This window comes from Gekko japonicus, unplaced genomic scaffold, assembly GCF_001447785.1.
Source record: "Gekko japonicus isolate JY-2015 unplaced genomic scaffold, Gekko_japonicus_V1.1 scaffold2191, whole genome shotgun sequence".
NCBI classification, from domain to species: Eukaryota; Metazoa; Chordata; class Lepidosauria; order Squamata; family Gekkonidae; genus Gekko; species Gekko japonicus.
In genome coordinates, this window is record NW_015171571.1 from 200939 (window position 1) to 220480 (window position 19542).

Consider the following 19542-nt stretch of genomic DNA (forward strand, 5'->3'; position numbering starts at 1 on the left):
CCCTAGAAATAACATAGACCCACACCATTTAGGACATAAAAAATAAAAACAAGGCCCTTAAATTGTGTCTGGGAACATATACGTAGCCATTATATTGTTGAAACACCAATGCTCACCCCCCAACAAATGCTGGGTAGCAGCATTTTGGAGTTATTGCAATTTTGGAGAGTCTTTAAGAGCAACCCCATGTATTATAGTAATCTACTCTAGAAGTCATCAAGGCACAGATTTGTTTTTCAATATCTTTCTGAAAAATTATGAGGATAATGTTGTGCTGCACATTTCCCAGGTTGCTTAGTAAATGCTGTGGCCAGTCCATTTAAAAAATAGCTTTCATTGTGACATATAACCCCAAGATAAAATGATCAAAACCTGTTCATCATTCAGCCCTTTGAGTGCTTTTTTGAAAGCAACATGTCCCTTTTAACAAATGCTACAAAATGTAGAAGAATGAAAAAACGGTAGGTCTCATGCAGCTTTGTCTCGATGGATTTATTGTGTGAAGAACGTAACTGAGGTCAGATGCCTGAAAAAAGTATAAGCCCCTGAAGCTAGGAGGAAAAGATGAAAGCATTTGCTGTATGAAAAAGTGCTCTAGTTTAGTGACCAGGAAAGAGCTTTAGAGATTATTTTTGAAAAATCCCTAAAGCTTTCCATTCTGTGTGCAGCCACACTGAGCATTTAACAAGACACAAGACCGTGTTGCCTGTTAGATGTACTGCAAACACTAGTCAGGCTCTGAACTAGTTATATTAGGTGCTGAATCTATGGTCTCTCTGTACAGTGTGTAATTCAAAGGGGTTTATTTGTAAACAAGCACAAAACTACAGCTGTCATTAGCATAACATTGCCAAACCTGTTTCATGTAAAGAGCATTTACATTTCAAAATTAGTCTTCAGAATTTTAGTTTCAACTGTGTTTGTTTCTTTGTTTTATCTTACTTCCCTGTAGCCTTTGGCCTAATTATTCAAAATCAGGGCCCTCCTCAGATGATCTAGGCAGAAAAACTAGATCCATGGGGAAACTTTTGATAGGCAGAAGGAAGCTGAACAAACATAAGCATACAATCAGCCGGCTGGGGAAGAGGCACAGCTCAATAGTAAATAAGATTTGCATTAAAGTTCTAACCTCAGATCGCTAGTTAAAAAGAACAGAGGCATTTGAGAAACACCTCTATCAGAGACCCTAAAAAGGTGAAGTCTGCAAGTTCTGGAGCACATAGACTAACCTGTAATACTTTGGCTTTCCGAAGCAGCTGGGGAAGTGTTCTTTCTTACATTCACCTTCCCTAGCTGCCAGAGCACTAAGGTGTTGCTATTTATCAATCCAGTTATGATTATTTCTGCTGCAAGTAGCTACTCATCAGCTTAGCACACCTACTAGTGTGATATAGGTTCAGCCTTATTTCTTCTTGGCATGTGGCTAGCAAAAGTTGTGAGCTATAAACATTGTTACGCCAACTGCTTTATTTACAGCAGAGGCTAACTAAATTTTTAGCGTGAGTCCTGGCCAGCTATACCAAGGTCGTGTTTGAACCCAGAGTTCCAGTAATAGAGACCACACGGGTGTTTTTCCAAAACAAATAATCTTTTTACTGAAGGATATCAAAGTCACACATACAAAAACATCAGTCTCACAATTCGCATACACTCAAGGTTCCTTTAGAGTTACAGAAATAGAAATAAAGTAGTTTAGTAACTTAGGAGGTAGGTAGGTAGCTATTTCGGTTCATACTTGCCTGTTTCAGAAGTCCTGTCTGTTGCAATGAAGAATAAAGGGACAGAAAACCTTGTCTAGAAGTTTTACCTACATCACACTGTTCCAGAACCAGCTGGTCAAGTGTGTGTACGTGCGTGTAAGTGGATCTCTTTGGCTGCGTATCCCAAAGAGATCCAGTAAAGACAAAGAGTTTTAAAGCAGGAAAGAGGGGGGGTAGTAGAATGTGGCTAGCCAGAAGACTTGCAGCATGGTCTTTTCGTTGATGGTAAAATGTGGCTAGCCCAACCCCTAAAGCATGGTCCTTGCGTTTTATAGTTGAAACTCCAGGTGGGTGGCACCTTGCCAATCTGTAATCCTACCTACTTACAAGTCCATCCCATAAATTCCCTGATTGGTGCATGTAGAAAAGCGGCAGGTATTCTATGGGTTGGGCGATATTTGAAATACTACACTCTATCTCATGGAATGCCATCTGGCCAGGTGTGAAATGTCGGCTTCCTGCATCCCCTTTGAAGTACAGATGAATCTTGGCTTTCCCAGGCATTCAAGGTACCATCAACAGAAAACAGCAATTCAAATGTAGATCAGGTCCGTGTTCTGCGTGACATCTCATCTCCTCAGCAATGGGGGAATCTCTTCTTCTTAGTTGTTGTTCTGCTCACAATGGCTAACATGTGCTTCTTCTTCCCACAATGCCTTGCGCTGAATGGGTGCAAGCTACATTAACATAAAATGCAGGCAAGTGTTCCCTATGTGAAGTCTCTCACAGTAGGTGATGCAAACAGCTTTCTTTGGCTCAAGGTATACAGATGTGTGCACAGTCCATGTGTTGCGTGTGTAGCAGATATAAAACCATAAATTAGTTCATTTCCCAACAACATTCTGTCCCATTTTTCTCCTATAATCAGCACCATTTCACATCATGGATTTGTCTTTTTCCTAATATAATCAGTCCTGCAGTGTTATCCTCTCTTCTCTCAGGGATTTTATCTTGGTGCCATTTGGGGGATGGGTGCAACCCATCATCTTCAGATGTCCAGAAAGATAGCAGCTTTAAAGGTTACAGATTCATAATGCTTGTCTCTCATTTAATTGCTATAATTAACAACACTTTTTTTTCATAACAGAACTGAGGACACACTTCAGTCTGGCATCAGAGAGTGATACAGCAGATCAGGATGACATTGAAGGTGAAGAACATGACGGGCAGCCTCCAAGCCAGACAATTCAGCAACCTTGCCTTGTTTTAGATGATGGTAACGTCGCTACCTCGGGTGTGAGCACCCTCAGCTCTACAGTATCCCATGAATCCCAGGCTGCCCAGAGATCCCTCAATGTTCAACTTGGACGACTAAAATTGGAAACTAATAGGTAATTCTTAACATCTGGAGACCTAGTGAATTTCCTTCATATTTAAAGTGCAACAACAATATTATGAATTATATTCATATCTAACTTATAAATAGTAATTTGCAATGCAGAATCAGTTGTCTGAAAGGCCAGATCAATGTCAGATCAAATGCAATGTCATATAAATTGCATCACATGATTGCATAGCATAACAGTGGCATCCCAGTCTGATTCAGAGCCATCAGTGTCCATTCTTCTTCCCAAACAGATCATCACCAGGACCATAGTGATGCGGTTACCCAAAATAGACAATCTCCACTTAGTTTGGGGGAATTAGCTTGGAGACAGAGTGAGAGGCGGGTAACTGGGATCTCTACCTATGTATATGGGGATTCGTCCCTATGAGAACTCTTGGAAATAACCAGGCTGTTATTTATGGGAAAGGTTTTTATTGGAACAAATTTGGGGGGGGGGGAGACAGAAAACAAGAGTGCACATGGCAAACACATACAAGAGCTAACCTGGAAGATCAGGGAGGAAAAGGGGAAAGTGTTGTAGGGATGCATGATAATTACTGGTCTTGAAGAGGTCCACAGAAGCAGCAAGTCAAAGAGGAAATGGCCAGTGTTTGGGGAAGCGAGAGAGAGGACCCAAGAACATACACACACACTGTTGGAGCAGCAGGTTGACATATTTATAGGGAAAACATATCCTGAGGCAGGTTGACTCACTGCTAGAGGACAGTGAACTGATTGTTCTACTGGAGGTAGACAAAGAGGTGGGGGAGGCTTGATGGCCCTACAAGCACCAGGCAGGAAAGATGATGGGCAAGGTGAATAGACTTAAGCATTGCTTGAGTGGGGCTTAATCAACGATAATGGTTGAAGGGGAAGCTGGCCTTGGGTGTTGATGAGATTATTCCTGAGTGTATCAATAGATCTTGGGTGACCTATTGTTCTGAGCTGTGCATGTCTCCAAGGTGAGGAAGAGGAAGTAGCCAGCCAGTCTCTCACACCTTTAAACTGCTTTCCCAGGCCGCTGCCTAACTGGCATCCATTTTGGCCCAAGCAGTGCCCCACATTTACAGTTTCAGGGCAATGTACAGAGGGGTGCTTTTGCCTTAAACTGCCCCTCAGCAGGAGAAGGGGTCCAACTGCTAACAGTGCAGCCTGTGATTCTGCATCAATATTTGTGTCCCCAGTGCTGCATTAGCGAGGGATGCATTTATAATCCTACCAGCACTTGTTTACTCTTTAGCTAGGAGTATGCACACACAGGCTTGCATCATGCATGTCCTACTTCTTGCTAAGTCAGGGCAAGGATGTCAAGTTTTCCAAACTTTTTTAGTTGCCTTGATAAAATGGGTTGCTAAATTCCTGCCACAATTCATGATTAAATAACACATTTTTTGTAAAAGCATCAATCATTTATCTTTTTCATTTTCAAACTACTGAATCTCTAGATAGCAGTTACCTAGAAAACATTGCTTTTGTTCCTTTTAACTTCAGTGACAGAAGAATCAGTCCAAGGAGCTAAACAAGTCTAAATATGTCAGTATATAAAATAGTGGGATCTTGAGAATATTAAATCAAGAATTTAGCAATTCTTGATTGATAAACCTTAGTCATATAAAAATGAATAGATGCAGAATTCTACCTGTCTGGACTCTGGATAGTATTGTAGGAATTGGTGCTTGCTTCTTTTTTACTTAGAACTAATACATTTAATGACACCAACCCACCTTGCAGCATTACATATAGATAAACACACAAATGCCAGCAATTATTTTTGTCTGCCTTTAGCACTAACTGAAACAAATGTGTTCCTCATAAGACAGACGGCTTAATAAACAAAGATAAATATACCTGATGATAAGCAAAAGTAAAATGAAAGGGGAAGAGGGTCTTGCATATAGATCTGTGATAACATGTCACCCATATTACAATTGTCACAATACAGTAAGAAGCTGCTGATCTGCTGCCAGCATGACCTTAGTTTGACATAATTGACAGCTGACTTGAGGTCATTTGTAGTAAGTCTGCTCTTGGTATTGCCTGATATCTGACCCATTATTTCAAAGTGGGAATAGATCATTCATGTTTATTATCAAATAGTTTACACAGTTGTATACTCAAAAATATTGACTGGATAACCAGCTAAATTCAGCCTCTTGGCAGACTTTGAAGCAAAACCATCTTACTTCCAATTTTATTTTTGTTGTTGTTGTTCAGTCGCACAGTCGAGTTCGACTTTTCACGACCCCATGGACCAGCTCCCGCCAGGCCCTCCTGTCTTCCGCCGTCCTCTGAAGTTACATTGATTAAAAGGGGATCTGCAGTAAACACAGGCCAAAACCCCATTCCCAGCCTAACTGCAGTGTGGCAATCAGTGGGGTGCAGGAGAGTCACGGGGACTCCTCTCTTTGTGCATCCCTGATCTTACAGGCAAGGCCACCCTGGCTCCGAGCCCTGAGTCATCATGTGGTTACAGCTCATGTTTCTTCTTGCCAAACCTTCTTTAGTGCTCGAGGGAGGCATGTCACATCCTGTCCCACTATCTGTGAGGCCTATGGGGCAAAGCTAATGGCATCTCCCAAGTGGTTCCTGTCCCAGGTCCATGAAGACACCGAGGCCCCAGGCTTCTGGTCAGAGGATTACCCTTTAATCCTCCAAAGTGATGCCTCAGGGGGCTCACTAGGCTATACCATGTACCATTCAAGCAACACTTTCGCAACCTGTTACCACTGTAGAGGGCCCACCCCCCCACACACACACACCCCCACACACACCATTTACCTTTTGGGCAGGTCAAGAGGCCCTGCTGCAAATCCCCCAAGAAGATGTTAATCCCTTATCTGAGAGAGGGACTCTGTTGCTTACTCTGAGGCAAACCCATCCCACTTCCTTTTTTATCCCACTTCAAGCTTTGTCTCAGCTTGTCATTACCAGTTGATTGATTGACTAGGCTTTTAGCCCACCTTCCCCCTCAAGCAGGCTCAGGGCAGGTTACAACAGCTATAGATACACAATTCAATATATAAAATAACAATTATAAAATCCAATTACAGTAGGCAGTTAAAATCAACAGTAACAAACAATGGCACCATTTGACTCAGCCAACTCAGTTAGTTATAAACGCTGTTGTCTAGCTAGACAGTTGAGTATTGCTACTTAATTATGGTTGCTAATTCTTAGTTTAAATCATTGGAGAGGCTAGAGAGTGTTCTTACCTGACTTGATTTTTTATTCAATGTGATTTCATTAGAATTTCCTGGAGCAGTAACAGAATAGAAACTACACAGTAAATATATTTACTTGGAAGTAAGTTTTGTAGGTTTCAGTGGAACTTCAGAAATGGGCATATAGCTGTCGCTTGTGTTTTCAGAGTGCAGAAAGTCTGTGCTTTGTAGTTTTGTTTGTCGCTGACAGTGTGCAAACATATTAAAATCACTTTTGGGAATTGCTAATGTTGTACCATGGTTTGTAGTTTTTTACTGATGTTAATAGGCACTTGGCAAACACACAGTGAAGTTTAATTCTCCCCTTTTCTCTCTGTCTTTCAAACAGACTACTAGAAGAGCTAGTGCATAAGGAAAGAGAATTTCAAACCTTGTTGCATCAAGCAATAGAAGAAAAGGAACATGAAATCAAAAACCTGAAGCTTAGGACTCAGCCAATAGGTGCTCTACTAGAATCTTCAAAAACAATGGTTCCACAAAAGCAGAAAATTATTTCAAAATAACGCTGGTACACTTGGAGCCTTTCCAGGCACTCCTCCCCCTCCCTTTCCCCCCCTTTTCAGTCACTTTGTCTGCAGGCTTAAAAGTGCTTTTATCGCATTCGCTAACCAGTAGTAAGTCTGTTGAAACAAGAGTATTGTATGCCCATAGCACACCTATTATTTCAGGTACTGTTACAGCTGCAGTAAAACAAGTGTTCTCCAAATTCAAATCTCATTCTGAACCAGGATTTATCTATCCCTAGAAAATAGCAGAAATATTTACGATTTTTCTGTTTTCTTTTAAATAATCCCAGTTTTAAGAATATAAGAGTCATGCTGGCTCAGACCAAAGGCCCATCAAGTCCAGCATTCTGTTCACACAGTGGCAGACCTTCTGCCTCTGGGAAGCCCACGGGCAGAATGACTGCAACAGCAGCCTCCCACCCACCCATGCTTAGATAAAGTGGTACTGGTGGGAGTAGATATCATGACTAGTAGCCATTGAAAGCCCCATCCTCCATGAATTTGTCCATTCCCATTCTAAAGCCTTCAAAGTTGGCAGCCATCACTACATTCTGTGGCGGCAGGTTCCACAGTGTAACTATGTGCTGTGTGAAGAAGCACTTTCTTTGCATGTCCTGAATCTCCCACCCTTCAACTTGTGGATGACCTGATTCTAGTATTATGAGAGAGGGATAAAATCCTCTCATCATCCACTCTGTCTGCACTATGCATAATTTTAGAGACCTCTGTCGTGTCACACCTTACTTGCCTATTTTCTAGGCTAAACAGCCCTAAGTGTTTATTATTCTTTATGCATGGATTTGTATTGACATCTCAAATCATTTTTTTCCAAAAGAAAAATATGAGATCATAATATGATTACCTCTTTTAAAAGTTTTGACATCTCAAATCATTTTTTCCCCAAAAGAAAAATATGAGATCATAATATGAGTTTGGCAGAATCAGATCCATCTAGTCCAGCACCTGTTTTCAATAGTGGCCAGGCAGATGCCATGAGGGAACCCAGAAGGAGGGCATAAAGCCCTCCCACGTTGTGTCCCGAGCATTTGACACTCAACAAAGAAGGCCATGGGCCTTATAATCTTGCTTTTGGTCGCCTAGTAGCATCTGGCTGATCACTACTGGGAATAGAAAGCCTGGGTACATGGATTTTCGCTTCATCCAGTGTCAGAATCCTTAAGACCTCATGAATCAATTCATGCAACAAACCTCTTAACAAGCAGTAACCTATAATTAATTCACAAAACTTGAGCTCGCACTCCCTTACACATGTAAACTGATATATAACTTTTTCATGGCTAGCTGAATCCATTTCTCTTGTTTTTAACTTGCAGTTTTTATAACCATTCACACTAAATTGTAAAATAGTACATAATAATAAAGTGCAGAAGTCGCAGCTGACTTATGGCAGCCCACCAAAGGGTTTTCAAGGTAAGAGATGGGCAGAGGTGGTTTTTCCATTGCCTTCCATGCAGAGGTAGCAACCCTGGTTTTCCTTGGTGGTCTCCCATCCAAGTGCTAACCAAGGTCAACCTTGCTTAGCTTCTAAAATTAGATGAGATCAGGCTAGTCTTGCCTATTCTGGCTGCTAAAATAATACCTAGCTAATTGTATTTTATTTACAGAATGACCATGAATAAAAATGTTTCTTCTAAGGGAGCTCCGTTGAACGTGCTGGCTAAGTAAAAGCTGCAACCCTGCCTATCTTTTCATCCCTTCTCAGTTTACAATTTGCAAAAGCTTAGCCTTAACAGTCATCATACTTATCCATCACTTGACCCTTCCATTTATAATTACAAGGCACATGATGTGAAATTTTGTATCTAAGAGCCTGGGTGAATGCTGGGAAGTTTAATGAAAATGGCATGGTTCTGTGTAATCATAGAAAGAAACTGATTTATTTATCTCAATAAAATTGTTTTAGATATCCCTGGCTGGTCTGTCGCAAACCTTAACACCACTAGCAGAAGGGCTGAAGATCCTGATCTCACTAATTGGCTGCAAGTTCATGGTGCTGATGGAGAAACGATAAACAGGGTAGGAAAGATATTTTGTTAGGTATGTTTGATTTGTGATCTTCGCAGATCCGAAGGCTCAGTGCCCAAACAGGAAAAACCTTTCACTGTTGTTTTAGCCACAGTTGTGAAGGGATAAAGATGATGTGGGAAGAAAGTACAGAAGGTGTAGAAAGGGTTACTATTCTTCCAGGATATAAATAAATATTCCAATAAAATATGTCAAAAGACATTGTGGTTATGAAGCCATGTGGGACACCTAGCTCATGACTGTCTACTTTGACTGGCAGTAGTTGTCCTTTACTTGGAGATGCCAGAGAATGAACCTGGAACTTCCTGCATGCAAACTGTGCTCTTCCATTGAACTTTAAGGCTTCCTTCAGAGACGTTTTACATATCAAGTGTCTTATGCTCAAATGTCAAGAACTTCAAAAACAGTGAACTCAAAATAATTTTTTCAGACACATTAGTGCACTTGTAACTGTGACCTATGAAATCTTAAACAACCCCTTCTGTCTCAGCTGTATTGAAATCTTTGGAGCTAAGCATCCTACATCTAAAGTGTGAAAACATTTATATACTAGGGTCAGTTCCTGGATTGCATCCAGACTAAATTTTCCAACAGTTGAACAGAACTTGCCTGCTTCCCACCTCCCACTGCAATCCCATAAAATGAGGAATGGGGGGGGGGGTTCCCTGTAGTGGAAAGGGGGAACGCATGGAAAATGTGCCAGTTTAACCTGGATCTAACTGCTTGCGTTGCTGTACTTTGGCTTGGACAGTATGCATTGCCTCAGTTATTTTTTGCAGTCTGAGGACTCTAGTTCCTGGTTATTAGTAGGGCTATTTTTGGGCAGGAACGCACAGGAATGGAGTTCCAGCTGGCTTCAGAGTTGGCCTCGCCCACTACAGCCAAAACCTCTGTGTGCGTGGCTACAGAGAAAAGGCCTGGAGAGTGACCCCCCCCCAGTGACTCCGAGGCAGGTGGGCCGGGGGGGGGCCTGGAAGGATCGGGGAGGCATTTAAATGCCTCCCTGTGTCTTCCCCGACCTGTCCAAGGGCTGGCTTGCCCAGGCTCCCCACAGCTGTGGGGCACCCAGGCAAGCCAAGGGAAGGCAGTTTAAACAGCCTCCCCTCTCCTCCAAGGGCTGGCTTGCCCGGGTTCCCAGCAGCCGCAGGGTGCCCGGGCAAGCCAAGGGAACGTACGGGGATGTGGCCTGATATGCTAATGAGCTGCACTGTCAGGGGCGTGGCCTGATATGCTAATATGTTCCTGCTGTTGGGTGTGGCCTATTATGCTAATGAGTTCCTGCTGGGCTTTTTCTACGAAAAAAAAAGCCCTGGTTATTACTATACAAAAATGTCTGACTGACAGTGGAAGAAGACTTGAATGAGTATTACTGACAAGTTCAAAAATCAAATATATAATTGGCGGATCTGCTTCCAATGTGGCGTGGCAACGGGCAATTTTACGGGAGGCTCCCGAGCCACCCGATCCTCTTTTCGTTCTTTTTGAAGCTCCCCGGTCTTTTCAGTCCGGGGGGAGCTTTGTCTGCTCTCTTGGAGGGAGATCAGATAGCAAAGGCTTGTTTTTGGCCACCCACACACACAGCAAGTGTGTGGGAGAGGCCGTTTCTGCCTCAAGGCAGGAGCGATCGACAGAGCAAAAACATGGTCGCCATGTTTTTGCATAGCTGCAGCCAGCCATTTTAAAAAACCAGCTATTTTTCTAACATGACAAGAATTATAACAAGAATGAAGAAGATAGGATTTATATGAAGACCAAGTGCATTTCAACCATAACAAGGCAATTAACTGTGTTAAAATACCCCTTTTAAATACTTTTTCCCCCCTTCTCCTAAAATTTGGAAAGCGGCCGGAGTGAGAAAGGAGAATGAAGTCTGTGTGAGTGATTTATGGGGGTAAGAAGATAACACTACTCATTTAAACTGAACTTAAAAATGCCGTCTGCAGGATATTTGTACTATGGCCAAGGCTTTCTTCTGCATAATTGTCTGGAGTTACAGTGGCTAATTTAAAAGAAGTAAGAAAAATGAGTAATGAAATAAATGGCAAGGATATGGAGGAAGGACAGGACTTAGAAAATTTGAAGATTGGGCAATTTACTGTGGAGCAATTTAAAAAGCTATTGCTAGATGAATTTTGAAGCTCATTTAAGGAGGCTTGTAAGAGTTTATTGGAGAAACCTCAGAACTTACTTGTGGATTGTGATGGGGAAAAAGAGGGGAATCAATCACAGCCCCAGCAGTATACTGTGGAAGACGAGACCAGAAGGCAAAGTACCACTGTGCAGGAAACATTGGCTCCGCGTAAGATAGGGGTTTTTTTACATACATAAACTAGAAATATTTTCTCTACAGCAACACAGCCAAGCATGAAAAAAGAATAACATCAGACATTACATTATTCTCATACTCAAACAATAAAACAATTCTCCTCTGAGTACCCACTTTTAGATTTAGTTGCTTAATATCCCAAACTATACTCATTTGTTCATAATGATTTTATAAGCTATTCAAACTTATTCAACCAATTAATCATTATTTAAAGTCACCAATACTCTCACAAGGCAAGATTCAAACAGTTCCTACTTCCTTACGACATTATTCTATAAATTTCTTGATACAATATATGTTATTTATTTTTTATTTTATTTTTTTTACCATTTTAAATTTCCAGTATCAACTTCCCATAGTATTATGATCTTTGAGCTATAATTCTCACAATTTAGTCTATAATACCTTAATTCAAACTTCTTCCCCACGAACTATTTATCATTTTTCTACTAAACAGATCTATTAATTAAACCAGCTTCATCCAATGAATACATATCTAACCTTCAATTAAGCACTAATACTCCTCGGTTGAATCCCAAACATATTATCCAATAAATAATCGTGTTTTGTTTTGTTTTTTAATTCTTTTAGAATTATGCTTTTAAAAAAGACATTTTGTTCCTTTATATTAACTATTTTAGAAATCTTTTACTTCAGTTAGGGTCATTTTTTCCAGCAAGACATATATAAGGAAATCAATCATTTCATCCTCTTCATATACCTTAATTTTCCTCCTATACATAAGTAGCCTGCTTAGTTGTAGCAACATGTCTACATGTCTTCTTTCTCTGTGTATATGGTAATTTAATTCTAACCGCCCCCCTCTAACTTTCAGTAACTCCAACTCCAGTAATTTATGGTCCATTTTAAACTTCCATGCATGTCGTATCATTCTCTTTTTCTTCCAACTCTTTTCTCTTTTGAAAGGATGTCTTTGTACATTTCTTTCCACTATCACTCTATTTATATAAGCTGATTTCATTAGCTTTTTTCCAGTTATTTTACTTGGAGAGGTTTGGATCTCAACGTCCTTCTTCTCTTGATAAAAGTCTAGGTTCTCCACCACATTCTGAGGACGCTCAGTCTTTTGGAAGCATGCCAGATTTTCCAAAACACCTTGAGTAGGCTGACTCTAATCCTTCTCTTTCTCTGTTTCTAATTGTGGGTCATGCATTTTTTACAAGAGATTTGTACAGGCTTCCTCAATGCCCTTCTGTATTCCTTTTCTTAACACTCTCAAAAATTGTTCAATAGTCATCTCACCCACTTCCATATCCTCGTCAATTTCTTCCTCCCCTCATGTTATCATTGCCATTTTAATTACACCTTAGGAGGTATTTTATTCAAATTCTAGGAGCTGTAAAATTTAACTGACATTCTTTCTTCCCTTGTCTATTATAAATCCTTGCCGAAGTGAGGAGATAAAGTGTCCCCGCAAGAACCGAAACACAAAAGCAGTAAGTCTACGCCCATAAATCCTCCGGCCGCTATTTCTCTCCATTTTGGGCCGTTATTTTTGGGGTCATATCTTCTCTAGTTTAGGCTTAAAAATATGCGTACTCACGGATTCGTCAACTTTTTCTTCTATGTTGCTGTAGTTATTTGTACTCCAAAGTGATTTAAAACGGAAGGCTTCCACTACATACAGGCATGAAAATCATGCTGTATTCCATCCGTCGCTCCTGCTTCGGGGTGGTTAAGACCACACACCCACATTGCCGATTGCAAGAGGCCCCCAAAAACAAAGCCCTCTGCACCGGTCCTCTCTACGGGAGTACCGGCAGAGCCCATCCCAAACCGGAGGGCTCCAAAGAGAACGAAGGAGAATTGGGCAGCTCAAGAGAACCCCGAACGCCGTCCGTCGCAGCGCCATACCGGAACCAGATCTGCGTAAGATAGGATTTGAGAAACTCAGTGTACAAATGCCATACTTAGAAGAACCTTTGGATGAATGTCGAAACACGTTTAATGAAGCTCGTAAGAGTTTTCTGGAGAAACCTCAGAACTCACTTTTGGTTTGTGATGGGGGAAAAAGGGGGAATTATTCACAGTCCCAGCAGTGTATTGTGGAAGATCAGACCAGAGGGCAAGGTAACACTGTGCAGGAAACACTGACTTTATGCAAGATGGGACTTGAGAAAGTTAGTGTCCAAAAGCCGTACTCAGAAGAACTTCAGGGAAACTTTGCGATGTTGGAGGTGAAGAAAAAAAATGTTTGGGAATGTTTACCCAACAAAAAGACTAAACTTTTTAAAGCAAAATTAAAGCCCTGTATAAGGAAACTTGAGAAGCGTGGAAGAAATAATAAAAGGTCAAAGAATACGGGACAGAAATCTTTCTTTGCCTGAAATGTTGAAGGAAACGAATGGAAAGGGAAGCTCATGTATTTAAAGAGAGAAGGCATTTATGTATGGTTGTTAAAAAAAAAGGATGCTGTATAAGTTACGGGTTAAAGGAAAGATGAAAGATGGATGTATTTTAGATAGGAATTGTGATACTCTGTGCATATGGTGGCTTTACTGTATGATGTGTTATGTCCAAAATAAGCAATTAAGGTAATTAACAATTTATTTGTAAAGTAGCTAGTACATTTGTAAGTTCAGTGAGTTAAAATAGCTATTTCTTAGTACCATTGGAGAAAATGGGTGTAGTATATGGTATTTTATAATAATATGAATAGAATTTATTAAGAGGCATGAGGCATGAATATTTTAGTTATTATTTAGTTAATATATAGTTTAGAATTTTGATGTCCCAGCTTATTTGACTTTTGTTTTGTCTTTAAGAGATGAGATATGAATATTATAGCTAAAAGTTTTGATTATTTCTTTTTGTTTGCTGCAAGCTGGTGAAATAAGCTATTAAGAAATAGGGTAGATAGGTAATGGTTATAAAATACTATATACTAGGTAAAGGCTATGGTTATGAGATGTTATACACTGTAAAAGCCATAAAAGTACAAGTAAGAAATTATACAGTATCTTAGGGAGGTAACATAATTCTTGTTAGAACAGATATATAAAAGGGGAAAAGGCGATGATCTGCAGGTGTAGAGATGGATTGAAAGCAGAATACAATGCAGTGCCAAAGAGTGTGGCTAAAGAAGTAGGAAAGAAAGGTAAAGTTAGAGGTAAAATGAGTATTTTATAGTTTATAAAAAGAATGTTGGAAATTTGATAAGGGTTAACTAAGAAAATATGAGAAATTAGGAGAATTTAATAATTATTATTATTGTTTTGTTTTGCTGAAATGTTGTTATGAATTATAGACAGATAAAAAAGAATCATTTGAATTTAATCTCCTATAGAGTTTTATTGTTGGATTAATTGTGATTAGGATTAATGTAAAGAGAGATTTAAGGTGTGGTTAGAAATACACTTAGAAATGTGATCTGAGATGATGTTGGGGAAGGTGGAAGTATTTAGTCATGTTAGAATTTTGTGTTAAGATATGATATGGTGGTCTTTTTTTGTGTGTATTTGTTGATGTTTATGTATTGTTGTTGTTTGTCTCTTTTTTGTGTTGCAAAATTAATAAAAAATATTGGGGGGTCAAATATATAATTAAATGATACACAAATATTCCTGAAATAGAAAATAGACTAAAATCAGTGAAAGACACTTAAACAAAAGCTATACATTGTGAAAATAATAAGAGTAAGGAATAAATAAATAATCAGGAGATACATAGTAGATAAGGTCAAAGAAAAAAACAAATAAATTGTGGGCTATATTCTGGATAGAATGCTCAGCTACATGTCACTGTAGCAGGAGGTAATAAATGGACTAGACTTATGCATATGAAAGTGGGCTCTCTCTAACGGATTTAAAATTAGGTGACCAGCGGGGTACACCCTAGAAGTAAACATAGTACTATCATGTTCATTTGTGACTGTTTCCTTGTAGTAGTGTGAAGAACTGGGGGTTACTTAGAATGCAAAATACCAGCAGCTGTACTGAAATGTGATGACTGGGAAAATGAGACTGCAACAGTGATACTGATCAGTGAACCTTTATGAAATGGCAGAAAAGAGGCCCGTTGGCAGAAGCATTAGGCTCCACCATTGGGCTCTGTGTGCAGACCAAACTTTAAACCCAGTTTTTGTACTTTTGAGCAAGCCTTGATGAGCTACGCAGAAGGAACATACTAGTACTCCAAATGGCTAATATATCAGACAACTTAGATTTTGTGTGGGAGGGGGTAGCAAATACTTGGTGTGATACCGCATCACTTGTCTCTAGATATTACTGTTTAAATTAATAGGATCAGTAGTAGCCATAATTCTCTCATAACATTTAGTTAGGGTATTCATTTTTAAATGCCATGATATCTCTATACCTGTGAATTTTGGAAGTCACAAAAATCCAGTCTTTTGACCTCTTGAGTGAAGGTTGTCATATGGTTTCATTACAGCTTTACATTGGGTACTAACATCCCACATTTATCTGTCTTTCAAATAATCATTAACTTCTCAGTAGGTTGGATATCTGGTACTCCTTTGTTTATTAGTAGTTCTTATCAGTTTTATTATGTAGTGTGCTATGAGTGTGTGAGTGAAAGAGTATCTATGGAAGAATTAAGTATTTTGTAGTATACTATGTCCATAGTCCAGCAAAAAGAATTGTAACCTTAAGCCAACTGATTTCATGCTTAACTTTGTTGATAATATAGCCTTATCACATGAATTTACCTTTTGATTTTCAAGGGCAGATCATTCAAAAGAATATTTTTGCAACAATCACAAAATTGATGTCGTAAAAAACTATATTCAATGTACATTTTGAGATGTATGCATTTCTTATAGCAGTAAATTATCATTTGATCAGGAATGTTTAAAACTTTGAAAAAGTGCCAGAATGGAAGAACAGCCAACACAACTTTCATTGTAAACTTCTTGCTTTAGTTTTTAGCAGAAGACTACACGCTAATGGATGTTCTCTGCTATGTTACACGAGATGATCTAAAATGCCTTAGGCTCAGGTAATTTTACCTTTTTAAAAAATAGATAACATAGTACTAATTTTTCCAAAGATCTTATTGTTCTTTTTACAAACAATAATTACCATGAACTTTTATTTATAAGATTTTGTGACTGTTGATACCATGCTTCAACATTTATTGCACATTTATACAAAATCTTTATGTATTCGACTTCATACAAATGGTGCTGAGTTTTTCCTCACTGAAAAGTATGTAAGATAGCTAAAGTAAATCCAGTGCATATATTTAGCGATAATATGGATAGTGGACTATTTAAATAGAAAAAGGATTCATGTAGGTAAAGTTTGCACAAAGCTCTCTCCTTATGACTGATTTTATATTCTAACATTGTTATGCTGTATCCATTCTTAGAATATACTACTAGAAAGTCTAGTTGACAGGCGTGATCATTATCAGTCACAGCTTGATCCCATCCTGTACATTTGCTGTTGGGTTCAGTACACATAGAATAATTTATCTCATGGTTAACTGGAACAAAAGGAACTGTGGTGGCTCAAGTGGTTAAGACGTTGAACTGCAGGCTGTGGAAGGTCAGTAGTTCCGCAGTTCAAAACCCAAGTTGCCGCATGACGGAGTGAGCTCCCGTCTCTAGTTCCAGCTCCTGCCAACCTAGCAGTTCGAAAGCAAGAAATTGCAAGTAGATAAATAGGTACCACTTTGGTGGGAAGGTAACAGTGTTCCGTGCGCCTCGGTGTTTAGTCATGCCGGCCACATGACCACAGAAACATCTTCAGACAGCGCTGGCTCTTCGGCTTGGAAACGGAGATGAGCACCGCAACCCTAGAGTCGGACTCGACTGGCTTTCGAGCAAGGGAACCTTTAACTGGAACAAACTTGCTAGACCCTGAGTCAATATACTTTCTCAGCCTCACAAGGTTGTTGTGAGGATAAATTGGGGAAGTGCATTTTTATTCTGTCCTGTTTCCAAGGGCCTCAGAGTGGCATACATTGTTCTCCCCCAGTTTATCCTCAGAACAACCCTGTGAGGCTGAGAGAGTATATTGACTCAGGGTCTAACAAGTTTTGTGGCACTGTGGGGATTTAAAGCCAGGTCTCCTAGACCTTAGTTTGATACTCTGACCACTGTATTACTTACAAACATAAGAAGAGCCATGCTGGATCAGATCCATCTGATCCCCATCCTGTCCCCCCACCTAGTTGTCTCTTTTCTAAACTGAAAAGCCCCAGACTCTTCAGCCTTTCCCCATAGGGAAGGTGCTCCAACCCCCTAATTATCTTGGTTGCTTCTTTTCTCCCACTCCTTCTCATTCCTCATACAATAGTTAATACAGAGGTATTTATATTAGTGTTTTAACTTTGGGTATTTTTGCATATTCCTTATCTGTAATTAAGATTTAAACCCTGAATTGTCAAGAATAAGAATGTTCATTGTTTTAGCACCACTTTTTACATTAAAATATTCACAAGTGACTCTTTCCAGACTACAAAGAATTTTTAATATCACTTAGGAATTGTGTTGTTATGGGGAACTTTAAAAATGTGTTTTGCTATTGCTTGGAGAATGTCCCAAACCTGTTCGTTGTAAGTAAAAAGTCCACTGTGATTTTCTGTTACAGAGGTGGGATTTTATGCACACTGTGGAAGGCTATCACTGACTTCCGAGAGAAGCACACCTGACCTTGCTGAAAAGAATTCCTCTATCTCCACAGAGAACTGGAGCTTTCCTGAGGCACAGAGCAAGATTTCTGTCAAAGAGATGCTGTTGCACTTTAATCCAGTATTTGTTTACCATTGTTAAGAACACTGCAGCTTTCTGGCTGCATCTTCTCCTAAGTCTGTAAGGACTATGTCTACAACATTAAATATTATTTTAGTTTAATTTTTTTTTAACATAGAACCTTCTCTTTTTCTAAAATGTTGGAACAGCTATTATGTTTAAGAAAAGCCAATGTTGATCTTACACAGACCAGTTGTAAGATTTTGTGTGATTCTTACATCTTTGAAACAAAACCAAAATGTGAAAATTAACTTTTCCAGTTTTGTATATATATCAGAATGTGTGAAAAGGCAAGGGTAAATTATGAGACTGAACCTGGCCTTCTCCCTGTGGAAAGGAGGCACATCATTTCCATATTAGGGTGGCCTTGTGTACAGCTTGGAGCTTTTTTAGGGCTGGTGCTGTGAAAAACTGTGTGGCAGGATTAAGTTTCTTGTAGGCAGGGGCGAAGGCCCCCAGCCAGAAGCATTTCTCAAAATCCTTGTGTGTGTGTGTATATTCATAATCTGGAGTGGAATTATCATGTATAATTTATTTGGTGGCTTTTCATTCCTCCTAGTATGCACAATGTAACTGTTGGTACTTTAAATCCACTTTAAATGTTCAAACCATTTATTTTTAGTAACTTAACTCCCAGTTTTCAGTGCATTTGTTTTTAGTGTTATGTACTACTGAACTGTACCAGTTGCATATGCCTGAACTACATACAGTCCTGTTAGCTTGTTCTAAAGCTATCCATTGTGACATACATTTAAGAAATAAAGAATAATGTACAGTTCTAACACAACTCGTGAATGTTTTTAAAGGCATTACTGAAAGGCTTGAATTATAACAAACAGGGGTAAATGACACAAAGTTTGAGTGCAGTGGAACCTTTAAGATTAACAAAGTTTTACTCTAGGTAGAAGCTTTCGGGTGCACACACACTTCTTCAGAGGTAAATGAAGAAAAATGAAAATAAAACAGCTATTGTGAATAAAACAGACAGGTACCACACTGCCACAGGTCAAATGAGGATGAAAACAGCAGAGGAGGAAACAAGAAAGAAACAAGAAAACAGCAGAGGGAAAAAAAAAACCTAGTTCTCTCCCTTGCTTCTCTGAGCAGATTGGCAGATCCCTGCAGGTGGATTTCAGTAATGTGTTTTCACAGATCTCCCACTGAACATGTTGTTAAGCTCTGCGTCAGCATACACAAGATGTGACTGTTTATGTGCTTGAAGATCCATGAGGCTGCCTGATACAGAATCAAACCATTGGTTCATCAAGGTCAGTACTGTCTCCTCAGCCTGGCAGTGGCTTTCCAGGGTCTCAAGGAGGGGTCTTTCACATCCTCTACTGTCTTGCCTGGTCCTTTTTTTTTTAATTCTGTTTTTTATTAATTTTTATAACATTTACAACTCCACAACCATACAATGTAACTTAATAACTTAACTTTAGACAAATAGCAAATAATTAATCATAAACATACAAAACCATATAAATCTAGAACATCAATCATAATATAACAATTCTTGTAGATGTATATACCACATTTAAAACTAATATAATGCAAACTTATTATATTTAATAGGAAGAGCATTAAATTGACTCCCTTCAGTTTCTATATATTGAAAAA

The 19542-nt window shown here is 39.3% G+C and overlaps 1 protein-coding gene across 1 annotated transcript in view; it reads left to right on the forward strand.

The window, feature by feature from the left end:
- The window catches only part of LOC107117647 (mitogen-activated protein kinase kinase kinase 5-like), a 155628-nt gene extending 137682 nt beyond the window's left edge, over positions 1-17946 (forward strand). Inside the window, 5 exon segments of the mRNA XM_015419802.1 lie at positions 2848-3091; positions 6637-6749; positions 8739-8851; positions 16090-16166; positions 17765-17946. Coding sequence (XP_015275288.1) covers positions 2848-3091; positions 6637-6749; positions 8739-8851; positions 16090-16166; positions 17765-17825 — 608 coding nt within the window. The 3' untranslated portion in view covers positions 17826-17946.
- The last annotated feature ends 1596 nt before the right edge of the window (positions 17947-19542 follow it).